The 16,386-nt window shown below is 41.6% G+C and overlaps 1 protein-coding gene across 1 annotated transcript in view; it reads left to right on the top strand.

The window, feature by feature from the left end:
• Nucleotides 1-1,935: 1,935 nt before the first annotated feature.
• The window catches only part of LOC143295172 (neutral amino acid transporter 9-like), a 35,520-nt gene continuing 21,069 nt past the window's right edge, over nt 1,936-16,386 (top strand). The window contains exons 1-7 of the mRNA XM_076606744.1: nt 1,936-2,105; nt 6,558-6,704; nt 10,217-10,385; nt 10,846-10,931; nt 12,166-12,229; nt 13,576-13,672; nt 14,849-15,010. Coding sequence (XP_076462859.1) covers nt 2,023-2,105; nt 6,558-6,704; nt 10,217-10,385; nt 10,846-10,931; nt 12,166-12,229; nt 13,576-13,672; nt 14,849-15,010 — 808 coding nt within the window. The 5' untranslated portion in view covers nt 1,936-2,022. The remainder of the gene's footprint in view (nt 2,106-6,557; nt 6,705-10,216; nt 10,386-10,845; nt 10,932-12,165; nt 12,230-13,575; nt 13,673-14,848; nt 15,011-16,386) is intronic.

The raw sequence follows: 16,386 nt of genomic DNA on the forward strand, positions 1-16,386 counted from the left end.
AGATCCTATCTGCTAGATGTGTAAAAGTGAATTTGCAACATACTCTTTAGCCTTTTTACTGGTGCCGTCATAGAGCCCCATGAGGAGGTGGTTGATGAGCCCCAGACGCTGAGCGATCTGTATCTGTTCTACCTCCGTCAGCTGACTGGCTGGTCTGCTGACACTGGGTGAGGGATGGTAGATGGTCGCTACCTGCAATTCCCAATACACACACACACACACACACATGAAATGTAAATATAGTGATCTTTAAGTGACAACTATCTGCTCTATCCTTTCCAATTTTGTTCAAAAAAATTAATTGTTTAAAATAAGATTATCAAATTATGCACACACACACACACACAATATTATATATATATATATATATATATATATATATATATCATTCTTGACTTGGGTGACAAAGTGGTAGTCATGAGACTGTCATGTGATTTATGAATTGTTGGCTAATGAAGCAATCCACTGAAGCAGACTGTGTAATTTATTGTTATATTCTTTCCTCAACATGTTTCTTCTGTGGCAAGTCTCAGTGATGTTTGTGGATGAACATCAGTTTATTATATCTTTATGTGAGTGCAAATAACAAATGATTTGCTTGTATGTGTGTGTGTGTGTGTGTGTGTGTGTGTGTGTGTGTGTGTGTGTGTGTGTGAGTGAGAAAGAGAGAGAGACAGAGACAGAGACAGAGAGAGACAGAGAGACCGCCAGACAGACAGAGAGAGAGAGAGAGCAAGAGTGAGAGAGAAAGGCTCAAAGAGAGAGAGAGAGAGATTGGAACTGATTGAGAGAGAGAGAGAGAGAGAGAGAGAGAGAGAGAGAGAGAGAGACTCAGACAGTCAGACAGATCTATGTGGTCAACCACTCTACTTCATTATAAATAAATGTGCAATGTGCATGACACTGACAAAGAGATGGTGACAGGTCTTCACAGGGGGCCTCAAACGTCTGATTCCAGTTCAAGTCCAGTTCAAGACAGAAAATGAATAAACTGTTGGGGTGAGGAGGGGTTATAGGGTTACTAACAACTGGAACAAACTAACCACTAACATCAAGTATGCTTCCAATACCAACAACTTCAAGAACCTTATCGATAATCACAAAATTTTAAAAGACATCTGGTTTGACTTTGATGGTCCAAGATAATTGTAACTGGGTCTACTTAGACTGAGACAAGACCGATAACGACATAGCACAAAGAAGGCCGTGAGGCCTTGTGCTAATCATAAATGAGACGGGGCGTAAAAAGCCGTGAGGCTACGATGATCAACATCAGCCCCTAACCTGAACCTGAACCTGAACCTGGTGTCATAGACACGAATATTCGGTCCATCGTGGATCTGTGTGTGTGTTAAAGTGGCCTACATCCTGTCCAACTATCCAGTATAAACGAAAGTGACTAAGACTGGATCAGAATCGGAGGCTGATTACTAACGGACTTCATCCGTTTTCCTGTGAAGGTCTATCGATACCAACAATGAATCCAATCTGTGACGTGTTGACGAAAAAAAAGTGCAAGTGATAAATAAAATGATTCATTGTATCTGATTTGAGGTTTCAGTGTCGTCGCTGCTTCGTTTGTCGAACATTCGTTTCGCTTTCATTGCACCTTCTGCGTTTCGGTGACTGCCATAGCGGAGGGTCGATGAGCACGAAAGGGAGCACAGAAAACATAAAATACAATAAACAGAAATGATGTGAAGGGAGAAAAGTTTACCTGGTATGGAGGCGGAGGCTCGGACCTACTTCCGCTGTCATATTCTTCACTCTCTCGAATAAGAGAAATGCCGTCAGCATCCCGAAAACTCAAACTAGAACTGAGCAAGGCCAATCAAAAACAGATCAATATTGTTGTTTGGATGACGCATTGTCATAAACTTCCGGTCCGTTGCGAACAATGTTAAGGTCATAGTCACTACTTCCGGTAAACTTTCACATCTCATGACCTGGGCATACAATACAAGCAGAGGTAAAGTTTTGGTTTCCTGACAGCGAGCTTGTCGTCAGTTTGTTCTTGTATCAATGGGAAACTCTGGCAGCCAGTCAAAGGAAGACGATGAAGAAAGACAGCCCATTTTGTCTGGTGCTGCTACAGGAATCCAGAGGTAAATATGCACTTTTAACGTAAAGCCAAGACACAATAACACCATAAAAAAAAAAGTAAATTGACACAGGCACCATCACAGTAAATCACACAGGCGCAAATCACAGCAAAACAAAGCACATCACATTCACCATTGCCAAAAATAAACACCAGGGAACCAGGTATCACGAAAAACACACCAAAATCATCACAGATGCATACAGATCAACACAAAGAGCACATCCAGCAACAAAAATCACAGCAAGCATATGCAGATTGAAAATTTTCAGTGTGAGAACTACACTTTGAAAAGATATGTTTTGAGTGCTCTCTTGAATGCGGGTGTTGGGGTGTAACGGAGGTGTGAGGGCAGTGAATTCCACTGTTCAGGTGCAACAAAAGAAAAGGAACGTTCACCGTAAGTTTTAGTATCAATCTTTGGAATGGACAGAGAGAGAGAGAGAGTGTGAGTGACTCAGTGAGTGTGTGTGTATGTGTGGATGTATGTGTGTTCGTGTCAAAGTGAAATATGTACGCAAGCTTTTAACTCAAACATTAATGTATTCATGCGTGTGTGTGCATGTGCGCACACATGCGCGTGCGCACACACACACACACAATTGTCTCTGTACACACATGCATACAAATACACTTGTGTTGCATGCATACATGCAAACTTTACACACACACACACACACACACACACACACACACACACACACACACACACACACACACACACACACACACACACACACACACACACACACACACACACACACACACACATGCACACATACAGTTGAGAAAAAAAAAAAGAACCAGTACCTTTTATTTATAATGCACTATTTTGTTCAAGTTTCATGTGCAGCGAGCTGTTTATAGAACACAGCATTAGAGAACATGGCAGATTTACAGACTCACCAGTTACAGGCAGTACAGAAATCAACTTTTTCTGGTATCATGTTTATAAAGTTTTCTAGCTGATAGCCTGTTGCATGTCTCAGACTCATCATGTGGTTTGCAGAGGATTTTTTTGTTTTTTGTTTTTTTTCCCCCAAAACAGAAACCCACTGGTCTGGCAGATGGGCTAGATTGTACAGGTCCTTATGAAATTCTTCTTGTCTAAGAAGAGTGGGAATTTTAATCCCTGATACATAATAATATTATAGTTTGTGTTCACATATTTAAATTCAGTGTATCAGTCACTGTTGTGTCAATGACTTAGTTAATGTGCAACTGGCTCATTTAATTGATTTACCTACTGTGGTTGTGAACTAAGTTTTCAGTATTTTTTTTTGCAAATAAACCACTTGCTCTTGCAATGTTCAGTCCAATATCTACTGAGATACTTGACGCTATTATTGATATTACCAGTAAATGTATTCAGTTATAACTTTATAACTTTGAGTCATCTGTTTTCAGTGATACGCATTAGGGGTGTCTCATTTTTTGGCCTGATGTTCTTTCACCTTGGCCCTATCTTTTTCCTTTCTTACCCTGTTTTGGTTTTAATTTTTTGTTTTAAATTCTTTTTAGGTCTGATATCTTTTACCTTGGTCAATCTATTTTTATTGCTATGGATAACATAACCATTTGTGATTATGTAGCAGCAACTACGCAGATCTGTACAATCTGCAAGCAAATGGTAATGTTCTGATAAGTGGATTTTAAGTAACACTGCTATCTGGTGCAGTCTGTGCACAGCTGATGCTCACTTACATTCCTGAGTCACCACTGACCTAGTTGTGCAGGCTCAAGTGTGAATCTCACATGGGCATACTGCTGACTGTCTCTGATTCACCACTGACTGGGCCATTGTGATAATAAAATCAAAATGAGCTCTTGTTAGAAGTCACACAGTAGATGCACTGAATACATTCACATGCACATGACGCATATGTATATATTTTTATGTATGTATACACACAATCACGCACACACATACATGTATGTGCACATACATATAGACAGTGGAGACACAGACATGTATACATGTTGTTCATGCACACACACACACACACACACACACACACACACACACACACACACACATCTTTGTACTAGTATTTTTGCAGTCCTGTTTTAATGCATTGTGTATTTTATGTAGTTTTGGTCTTACATGTAATGGCATTTTTTCTATATGGTTATTTTTAATGTGTGTGTGTGTGTGTGTGTGTGTGCGCGCGTGTGTGCGTGCGTGCATGCGTGCGTGCATGTGTTTGTGAGGGTACAGTGCTCTGGTACGCATGTGTAAGTGTGTAGGCATATTAGTATGCCCGAACAGAATTCTGTGTTAGAAAATAAGAAATATCTTAATGCTTATGCAGTTTTGTTTTTAGTGCAGTTGATATTTAATGTCAGCATGTGTGTGTGTCTGTGTGTGAGTGTGTGTCTGTAAGGGAGGGACATCTCTCTCTATATAGATATATACGTGTGTGTGTGTGTGTGTGTGTGTGTGTGTGTTCTATGAAATGCATTTTGTTTTAATCTAAGCCTTATTTACTTCTTAGCTTTTATAATCTGATTCATCTCTAAAGTGTGCTTTTTCATTCATATGAACACACTGGATGTTTTCCATAGTCAGCTAGCGGTTGATGTGTTTTTAAAGGCATGTTTATAGTCAACTGGATGATGTAAGGCACTTTGAGCAGCATTGGTGCTGGATATATCGCGCCATAGAAAAACTGTGTATTATTATTGGATGTGGCTGTGCTTTTTATTTTCTATCAATCTCTCTGTCTCTGTTTGTCTCTGTCACTCTGTTTGTCTGTCTGTCTGTCTGTCTGTCTATCTCTCTCTCTATCACATGCATGTGTGTGTGTGCGCGCACACACACACACACACACACACACACTGTCCAAGTCCAAATTGTTCAACACAATTTACAATACATGAGCAAATGCTGCAGACACATGTATACCCAATACTGGCAATAGATTGCAGTTCTCTTCTGATAGCAGTCCTTCCCACACTGTGGCCAAAGGGGATGGGCATTTTTCCTACAACGCTGTTACTGTGTCAGTGTCAGTGACAGAGCTACCTTGAAGAGGATTCCAACCCAGACTCTCATGGGCACTGTTATGGTAGATCTTTTTCTTCTTCTATGTTCATGGGCTGTGACAACCACATGTATTCACTTGTACACATGTACACAAGTGGACTTATACATGTATTTAACCGTTTTTACTCACATAGGCAGTCATGCTCCATTTTCCGGGGTTGATGGGATCTATGTCAGATATGTTCTAGTTTCCATAACCCGCCCAACACTGACATGGATTATAGGAATTTTAACGTGAGTATTTGATCTTCAGCATGCATATATACACACAAAAGAGGTTTGACCTGGGAGATCAGAAGAATCTCTACCCACTACCCACCAGGCGCTGTCACTGGGATTTGAACCCGAGACCCTCAGATTGACAGTCCAATGCTTTAACCACTCTCCTTTTGTGCCCATCGTAATGGCAGATGTTAACCATTCTGCCACCATCCTTTTGCCTCTGTCGTCTTCTAGGTGGATAGGGCAGTGTCACACTCACAAGGAGGTCTGTTGACATAGTTTGAAAAAGAGAGATTAGCCGGCCGGCAGCAACAGCTGATTGGTGATCAGGGGTCATGTTTGCTGACAAGTGCCAACCAGATAAAATGTTGAGTAACACACACCATAGGCTGGCTGCCTGAGTGAGAGCTAGGGAAGCAGATGAAAAGGCAGACATCCATCCACTGACCAAATTGTTGTATTGTATGGCTGCTTCGCCAGCCACCGGGAACTTTGGGCACTGGGAACTTTGGGCACTGATAGTAAACGAGACCGGCCGCCATAATTGCACACACTGTACACAGACACAGACACACACACACACACACACACACACACACACACAAACACACACACAAACTCTCCTTCTGTCTGTCTGTCTGCTTGTCTCTCTGTCTGTCTGTCTGTCTCTCTTTCTCTCCCACTCTCTTTACCAGAATAATGTAGTTTTCTTACACCCCTCCGCCCCCCAACCCCCCTTCCCCGCCCCCCCCCCCAAAAAAAAGGGAAAGGAGTTTGGTTTAAGTTAATGATGGCAGTAATATAAGAACAAACTGATATTAAATAGAAATTAGTTTAATGTAAGGTACAGGGACAGACTGTTCATCAAGCTGTTGCTGCAAAAGACTCAAGAAAAAAAAGAAAAAAAAAAAGAAAAGAAAAAGAAAAAAAGGAAAAGCACACAATAGGTCAGGGATTTTGTTTGTCTTTGTTCCACTTAATTGAGCAAGAACGAGGGTGACGACAATGATGATGATGACAGTGGCAATGTTTGGTTTCTTTTTTTAGCCTGTGGTTTCACAGACAATCTGACAATGAATTTCTCTTGTAGGAGAGATAATACTGTATTCTGTATTCAGCATCTTTTTTTTGTAAGCTGATCTACTACTGATGTGTAACGCAGAAAAAAAGGCTTCGATCTGGTTTCAGTAGCGACGATGGGTACGGGTCAAACCACTTGGTGCACAGCCAGAGCAGCCCAGAACTGTCACGCCTTGTGACGCAGAATGGACTACGGTCCTCACGATCCTCTGTCAAGCTGAAGACGGAAATGAAAAGGGATCCAACTGTTGTCAGGTAAAGCCTTTTGTCTCCTGTCGTTTTTCACAAGTGATCATTCTTAACCAGTCTTTCAGTGTGCACTGGTGATCATTTGTTTTGTATTTCTTTTTATCACAACAGATTTATCTGTGTGAAATTCGGGCTGCTCTCCTCGGGGAGAGCGCGTCGCTATACTACAGCGCCACCCATTTTTTTGGTATTTTTTCTGCCTGCAGTTTTATTTGTTTTTCCTATCAAAGTGGATTTTTCTACAGAATTTTGCCAGGAACAACCCTTTTGTTGCCGTGGGTTCTTTTACGTGCGCTAAGTGCGTGCTGCACACGGGACCTCGGTTTATCGTCTCATCCGAATGACTAGCGTCCAGACCACCACTCAGGGTCTAGTGGACGGGGAGAAAATATCGGCGGCTGAGCCGTGATTCGAACCAGCGCGCTCAGATTCTCTCGCTTCCTAGGCGGACGCGTTACCTCTAGGCCATCACTCCATTTTACTCGTCAGCCAGGGAAAGCCTTAGTCTCCTGTCACTGTGAACATGTATGCTGTAAAGAACGAGGGGCTTATTCTAGTTTAGTCATTCACAGCAGGTCATGTTCATACACAGCCCTTTCACTTCTGAAACATTTCCACATTAGATTGTCTCCATACATTAAAAGTTGCAATTTGAAAACAGACACTCAACATTCAACAATGTTCACTTCACGTATTAGTTGTCACCACCAGCAGTCTCCGGGAAGCACAAAGTCAATCACAGATGTTCACAATAAATCAGCACAAAATTACAACAGTCATAAAAGAAGAATTTCCAACACCAGCAGTCTCAGGGAAGCACAGACAAAGTTCATCACAGATGTTCACAACAGTATAAATTAGTATTTCCAGTATTCCCCATGTCCACCCTTAACCTCTAGGCTTCCACAATGACGACATAACTCGTCATTGAAATATTCTGACTTTTCCCTGCTTTGCGTTCAGTTCGTTGACAAAAATGCTGGCAGCTTTAGCTTGGGGAATCTTTCTGGATTCTATTCATATCTAGAAACCCCATCTACATCATGAGATCATTATTTGAACGTTTTGGTTGGGTTACTGTCCCAGTGTTTGCCTGGCTCCTCTCCTCGCTCGCTCAACAAAATGTCGGACTGACGCCGTGCTCATGGCACGTGATTGTGGTGAAATAAATCAACCAAGACTGCTTTCTTTAGCTGATGCTCGGAAAGAATTGAAGTGTAAATTCGAAGAAGACAGTGATTAACATTTATAAGACGATCTGATAGAAAATAAAGGGAGCAATCAAGAGAGTGACCAAGATACGACTATCAGTGAGTGATGCCGGCTGTGCAAACTTTAGCAGATGACAGAAAGTGACTGAATTATTAGCAGGACACAGTGTGAGCGATTTCCTTGGCACTCAACCAACGCGGTCTGATGAGAACTAGATAAAGTGACTGTGTGAGAGGGGTGAAGAGGAGGGGGGTGGAGACTGAGGGGGCGTGGCCTCTCATCCACATTATCATTTGGAGAAGTCACAATGCATTGTGTATGTATCTCTTTTTAATTTTTGTTTATTGTGGTTGTTCTAGTATGATTTTGTGTGCGCAGATGTCCATTTTTCCAGAAAATATATTTTAGTGCAAATTACCTGACTGATGTTTGTAATGAACAAGTTGAAAATGTGACAAAAAACAAAACACTGATTTCAAAACAACAGCATGTCACTAAAAATATATGTTTATAAAACAGGAAAACATCATGTGTTTTATGTTCTTTAATCATTTACCTTTCAGAAAATATATACTTTTATGGGTCTTTCTCCAGTAACAAAGAACACAGAATTTTTTGAAAATTTATACCCGTTTTTTTGTGAAAAAACCCTGGCAAATAGATTTCACTTAAATCTTATTTTCCTGGCAGCGAAAGGGTTAAACAAAGGTCATTGCGACACTTTTTTTTTTTTTTTCCAAACATTTGCATCAAATTCTGTCTTTTCTGAGGTTTTTTCTTTTGACCTCCCCCCAAAACTCTTTCTCCGGTCTGTTCCTTAAGTAATACATTCATTACGCTAATGATGTTGTTATTTTTCTTTTTCATCACAAGTAATACATAATTGTGTCACATGGTACGTCATCACCAGTGATGCATGATTATGGTACATGGTACATCAGCACAAGCCTGCATTAAATAATCAAAGGGGGAAACACAGAAAACATTGCAGTAAAAATAAAACAAAGATCTGTGTTCCTGACATATGCAAGTGATCATGTTTGGCCGCTAAGCCTTTCATCGCGCACAGGTGATCATTTTTAGCCAGCCAGGTAAAGCCTTAGTCTGTTGTCATTGTATATTTGTACACAGATGGTTGCTTTCAGCCAGCCAGGTAAAGCCTTAGTTTCCTGTCATTGTATGCATTAATGCAGGTGATCATTTTTAGCCAGTCAGGTAAAGCCATAGTCTGCTCTCATTGTATATGCTCAGGTGATCATTTCAGCTAGCAAAGTTGGTTGGTCAGATCATGACTTGAAAGAGCAAAGATGATCAAATTAGATCAAAGGAAAGACAATTTGAGGAATGAGATGATTTTTAGCAAAATATGCTGGTATCAGTTCATTGCTGATGACACCTGACACAGTAAATTGAATCATACACACACACACACACACACACACACACACACACGAGATGTGTACAGGTGTGCATGTGCTTGCACATACCAGGCATGTTGTGAAACATCAGCTCATTTTATTCCCATGGCTGCTGCTGCTATGTTTGTGAAGGCTGTCAGTATGTTGTGATAAAACTGAGCTTACAGGTCAGGATGTCAGTCACCATTCCTTTTTCATCTTGCGATGATGTGGTTCGTCCGTCGGGATCGACGAGGACCATCTAGTCATCCTGGGGGTGGGTGGGTGGGCTCTGTGGTTGCGCAGATGACTGGTCAGGCCAATCCGCGCCCGGAAGGTTCTGACGCGGTGTGGACAGGGGATGGTGGCGGCTGTCGGGGACTTGCTGGCACTGCTTTTCCTGGCCTGTCTGCGTTGCTCTGCTGCAGCGATTCTGTTGGCCTCACAGGATTTGGTGCCTTTGTGGACAGCTGAACGCCACTTTGGTCTGTCCATTGCATTCAGCTCCCATGTGTCGTGGCTGATGTTGAAGGCCTTCAGAGAAGCTTTCAGAGTGTCTTTGAAGCACTTCTTTTGGCCTCCATGGGAGCGCTTGCCATGTTGGAGTTCGCCGTACAGCAGTTTCTTGGGGAGCCGGTGGTATGGCATGCGAACTACATGGCCTGCCCAGCGCAGCTGGGCCTGCATCAAGATGGTGTGGATGCTGGGCAAGTTTGCACGAGTGAGCACCTCTGTGTCAGGGATCTTTTCTTGCCACTTTATGCCAAGAAGTTTTCTGATGATACATGAAAGTCAATTACACCATTTAAAGGACCCCCAAAGTAGTAACTGCACTTTCAGTTCTTGCCACACCAATCTCACTTCACCAAAATTCAGCAGCTGAAGGGTTTCCTGTTCACTGCTGTCCAGGAAGCCCTTCGTCTACAGACCCCTGAATGCCACCAGAAGGCAGCAGGAAGCAGCACCATCATCTGGTGCCGATGGCGACCAGCGCTATGCCGAGGACGATCACAGACGAGGGATTGCGCGGCGCCTGCTCTATTTCCATCGTCTGGATCGGCGCCCTGACAGTATCTTGGTCAGAGACACTTGGTTTTTTTGGGTTTTTTTTAAGAAATGCGTGTATATGTGCCTCTTTCTACATGAGTGGTCATAATTTATCAGCATGCTTGTGGATGCATGTGCTTTCATGTACATTGCATTTGTGAATGTGCATGTGTGCATACAAAAAAAAAAAAAAAAAAAAAAGAATCAAAGAAGTTAAATCCTAATTTCCTCATAAAAGATGAAGAAGGACGCAGTTAAAACATAGGTTCTGAAATGCGCTTGACTGATTGGCTGATGCAATGATCAACTGATTGATCCTTGTTGATAAATTGATAAAAGGCCTGGATGATTTACTGATCAATTGATTGGGTCTTGTTGGTTAATTATTGATTAGTTCTTAATGAGCAGATGTGGTTGATGGACTTATCAGTTGATTGATTCTTGTTGATACTGATCAGTTGATTGAGTTTTGCTGATGAATTGGTGAACAGGTCATGCCAGACCATGTGGTTCCAGAATATTTCTGGGAGAAGATTCTTGGTCCGGCAGAGAGCAAACACAGCAGCATTGTCACCATGTGAGTACACCTTTCAAAATAAACAACAAGAAAACAAAACCATTTGTCTGTTCTGATGGTACATTGTTCAGTTAATTTGTAAGAATTCAGCAAACAACAAAACTTTAATTTTTTTTTGTTTGTTGTTGTTGTATCTCACTGTCTACCCATCTCTCTCCTTCTCTCTTAATCAGCCTACAGTGCTCTCTCTCTCTCTCTCTCTCTCTCTCTCTCTCTTTGACTCGTGTCTTAACATCAAATGACGAAAATATTATCCTCTCAGTTGCAAAATACGTCTCAGAGGCAGTAGATACACGGAAAAAGAAAATAAATGATCAAAATGCCCGTTAATTCAAAATATATACAAACATTAATGGTTTCCAAAATGATTTCTTTGAGGGTCAAAATAGAAGCAAATAGAATTAGTATTTGGATGGTCAATCTGATGATGATGATGTTATTTTTTTGTGTGCAATTTGTTGGCTGTTGTTTATTGATATAACCTTTGTGACATTAGGTGCATTAGTTTTTGTTTTTGTTTTGTTTTGTTTTACTTTTTCAAATGATTGGATAAAACGACACTGTAACTTCCCCTGTACCCCCCTGTCACATGGGCTGTTAAGCTAATGACAGTAAAGAGTCAAAGTGTCAAAAGTGTCTCTCTCTTTGACTCTGTCTCTCTCTGACTTGGCTGATACATGTAGTTACATGCTGATACATACAGTTACATGGATAAGCACTGTGTGTGTGTATGTGCCATCTGTGTCTGTGTGTGTTATTGCTTGTGTCATTGAGTGAGTACGAATATGATATCCCAGAAACTTTACTGAAATGTGAAAATTAAGTGTTTATGGTTCACAAATTTTTTTCTGTGTTTCATAATCATGTGTATTTCTAATTTTGTTTTGTATTTAACAATCTTCCTACACCATGGGCTGTGCCCACTCTTGTTTAGGGATCAGTGTATCTGTAAACAATAAAGATTCATCCTCTCTATCTCTCTTTCTCTTTTCCTCACTCTCAGTCTCAGAGATGTGTACACGCACATCATACGCATACATTTTCATGTCACCCAGCAGTGTACGGTGATGTATGAATGTATTTCACACTTATTTCTGTATTGTATACAGTGCTTGATATGGAAATGGGATAATAAGTGAGATGAGAGTGCATTTCATATTTTGATTTAATGTTTAATGTTTTCTCCATGGGAAATGTCTGACAAGTGAAGTGATGAATGTGGGTGTGTTTGCAGCTTTTCCCTGTGGAACACCATGATGGGAACGTCACTGCTCAGCATCCCCTGGGCAATACATCAGGTCAGTCGTGGGCTGTTGTTCTTTTTTTTTTTTCTTTCCATTTCACGACCAGCATCGACTTGCCGATGACCGTCTGTCGTGGTTCATGCATGCTGGGTATTTTCGTGTCTCCATAACCCACTGAACACTGACATGGGTTACAGGATCTTTAACGTGCGTATTTGATCTTCTGCGTGCGTATACACACAAAGGGGGATCAGGCACTAGCAGGTCTGCACATATGTTGACCTGGGAGTTCGGAAAAATCTCCACCCTTTACCCACCAGGCGCCGTTACCGAGATTCGAACCCGGGTCCCTCAGATGAAAGTCCAACACTTTAACCACTCGGCTATTGCTCTTTCAGGGATGAGACTATATATATATATATATATATATATATATATATATATATATATATACAGATTTTTGTATTGGCATTTTGGTGATGTGTAGAAATATATATATATAAAGTTGTCTCTGTAATTTTCAGGCAGGCCTTCCAAATGTTGTTCCTGTTCTTTTCAGGCATGCTTTATTACGCTGTTTCTGTTCTCTTCTTTTCTCTTTGCAAGGGAAAAAAAGAGAGTGGAAATTGTATGCATATATTGCTAAATCTTGTGCGGAAACAAATGAAAGTGCTTCCACTCCCAACTTTCACTTGCATGCATCACTCTGAAATCATGAATGAAAGAGAGCTACAAGGTCCTTGACAGGTTGTATATGATCATAAATCAGTGACAACACTTCGTGATAATGACCAGCCTATGTACAATCTAGTTGCTTTGTCCATCAACCTGTCTGTCAGTCTGTTTGCCTATGTTTCTTTATGAATGTATCTTTTTTTTTTCTTTTTTTTTCTTTAAGATGTCTTTAAGTTCTTTTTAGTTGTTGGTAATGGTGTTGTAAAAGGTTGTAAAAATTATTTTTCAAAGAAAAAAGAATGAAAGACCAAACTTGCTAACATGCACACACTCAAGGCCTGGTTGGGTGCATCGGGTTATGCTGCTGGTCAGGCAACAGCCTATTAGATGGGGTGCATGTAGCATATATGGATTTATCTGAAATAGAAACTGAAACTAAAACTAACACAGGTAGATAGATGTTCTGCTTATGGCTGTAGGACTCTGTTGATGATGATGATGATATACGGATACTTGTATAGCACCTGTCCTCAAGTCGGAGACCAAGCTCTAAGCGCTTTACAAACTTGGGGTCATTTGCACAACAGGCTGCCTACCTGTGTAGAGCCGACTGATGGCTGCCATTAGGCGTTCATCATTCGTTTCCTGTGTCATATAATCAGGTTTCGGGCTCGCACACATAGACTCTCAGACAGACATGTAGCGTGTGTTCCTGCACATTTCAGGCGGGGTTCGTTGGTGGCATCACTTTGCTTGTGGTGATGGCGCTCATCATGTTCTACACCAGTTACCTGGTGCTCAAGTCAGTCAACTGGGTCCAGGGTTAGTTGGCATGGTACCTCTGTGTGTATGTGTGTGTGTGTGTGTGTGTGTGTGTGTGTGTGTGTGTGTAAGTGTGTATTTTTGTGTTTGTGAGTGTGAGTGTGTCTGTTAGTGTTAGTGTGTGTGTGTGTGTGTGTGTGTGTGTGTGTAAGTGTGTATTTTTGTGTTTGTGAGTGTGAGTGTGTCTGTTAGTGTTAGTGTGTGTGTGTGTGTGTGTGTGTTAGTCAACTTAGTGTCTGTGTGTGTGTTGTGCCTGTGTGTGTGTGTGTGTGTGTGTGTGTGTGTGTGTGTGTGTGTGTGTGTGTGTGTGTGTGTGTGCGCCTTTGTGTTGTACCTCTGCGTGTGTGTATGTGTGTGTGTTTGTGTTTGTGTGTGTGTGTCCTTGTGTGTGTGTGTGTGTGTGTGTGTGTGTGTGTGTGTGTTTAAAACAGTCCCAACAAAATGGAAAAAGACAACAACAAAAATCCCACACAAAAGCTCAAGCAGAACTGAAGTAATAATTGTTAAGAAAAACCAAAAGCAAATGATAACAAGGAAGAAGAAAGAAAAAGAAAAGCTCAACAAGAAATCAGATGATACAAAACTCTTGACTGATGTTTTTTTTTTTCATCTTAAAAAAACAACAACAAAAAAACCCTTTTTGGGGGGGTTTGTTTATCTGGTTCTAACTTTATTTGTGAAGTACTAACATAGAATGAGGTAGAATGATTAAACAAAATAAGTAAATGCAAAGAAATCAAATTCAGTGAAAGATACATGAAATGCAAATGAACAAAATATATCAAGAACCAAAACGGGCCATGCTCAGCAAATCCACTCGCACCCACACATGAGTATGCACTCACACAAGTGTGCAACCACACACACACACATGCGCGCACACACACATGTATACACACACATGCACACACACGCACACACACACACATGCACACACACACACACACACACACACACACACACACACACGCGCGCGCGCGCACGCACACACACGCACGCACACACGCACACACACACATGCATGCATGCACGCATTCCCACTCCTATTTCCACACAAATACACAGCGCACATGCCAACATCTTTGTCTCTCACAGAAGCTAGGTGAGGCCCAACCTTCTTCAACCGACAACATACCAGCTTCTTGGGACAATGGTGTACTGTGTTTTGTGTTGCAGGAAAAACGTTCAAAGAGTTCTCTGATGTGTGCGGCCATTTTCTTGGCCGGATGGCCCGATATCTGGCCAACTTCTCCTCTATCGTCACCCTGCTGGGCGGCATGATCGTTTACTGGATCCTTCTCTCTAACTTCCTCTACCATATCGTTGTTTTTATACATGGTGCGGTTTTTCTCTGTGTGTGTGTGTGTGTGTGAGAGAGAGAGAGAAAGAGAGAGGGTGAGAGAGAGTGTTGGGTGGTGGTGGGTGGGGACAGTGAGAGACAGTGTGTGTGTGTGTGTGTGTGAGTGAGCGAGGGAGTGTGTGGATTTTTCCTAATGTGTGTTAGTGTGTATGTTTGTGATAGTGAAGGATAGAGTGTGTGTTTGTGTGTGTTGGTGATAGTGAGAGATAGAGTGTTTGTGTCAGTGAGAGAGGGAGTGTGTGTATGTGTATTAGGTGTTTGCATGTTTGCATGCCATGTGACAGTGAGGGAGAGAGAGTGTCAGTGTGTGTTCATGAGTGAGAGAGGAAGTGTGTGTTAGCATATGTGTGTGAGTGTGTGTGTGTGTGTGTGTGTGTGTGTGTGTGTGTGTGTGTGCATGTGTGTGTGTGTGTGTGTGGAGTGATGGCCTAGAGGTAACGCGTCCGCCTAGGAAGCGAGAGAATCTGAGCGCGCTGGTTCGAATCACGGCTCAGCTGCAGATATTTTCTCCCCCTCCACTAGACCTTGAGTGGTGGTCTGGACCGTAGTCATTCAAATGAGACGATAAACCGAGGTCCCGTGTGCAGCATGCATTTAGCGCGCGTTAAAGAACCCATGGCAACAAAAGGGTTGTTCCTGGCAAAATTATGTAGAAAAATCCACTTCAGTATGAAAAACAAATAAAACTACATGCAGGAAAAAATACAAAAAAAAAAAAAAAAGGGTGGCGCTGTAATGTAGCTCTCCCTGAGCAGAGCAGCCTGAATTTCACACAGATAAATCTGATGTGATGAAAAGAAATACAAATACAAATACAAATGTTCATTTTCTATGGAACTAACATCGTGTATTTTCAAGTTTATACACTAATATTTGAACATACATGGGGACTTGATTAACTTGATGTGTACCGGGGCTGTGATATCAAAGCACAGGCGCACACATATTCCCACATTCATGTTTGTACACATGTGCACACACACCACACACACATGCACTCATGCATACATAGACACACAGTATACACATGTATATCTTTTCCTTCACTCATATAAGTAAAATGTGTGTATGACTGTCATCGCTATAGTGACAATTACTAAAACTGGACAGTCCATTTCTTTCTCTTCTGTTTTGTATTTTGTTTGAATGTATGTAACCACTTTATTTTGTGAATAATAATTAATAGTATGTGGTGGGGTGGCATTGTTGAGAGGGCCAGAGGTAGAGGGCCCAGACTGATCGTGAATCGATTGCGATCGTGCCTTGATTTTAGCCTGATCTCCCAATCGAGCTACATAACTGTGCAACCTGTTTGAAGACATAATTGGACACAAAACAGAAACGCCAAAGAACG

The sequence above is a fragment of the Babylonia areolata genome, chromosome 20 (genome assembly GCF_041734735.1).
Source record: "Babylonia areolata isolate BAREFJ2019XMU chromosome 20, ASM4173473v1, whole genome shotgun sequence".
NCBI lineage: Eukaryota > Metazoa > Mollusca > Gastropoda > Neogastropoda > Buccinidae > Babylonia > Babylonia areolata.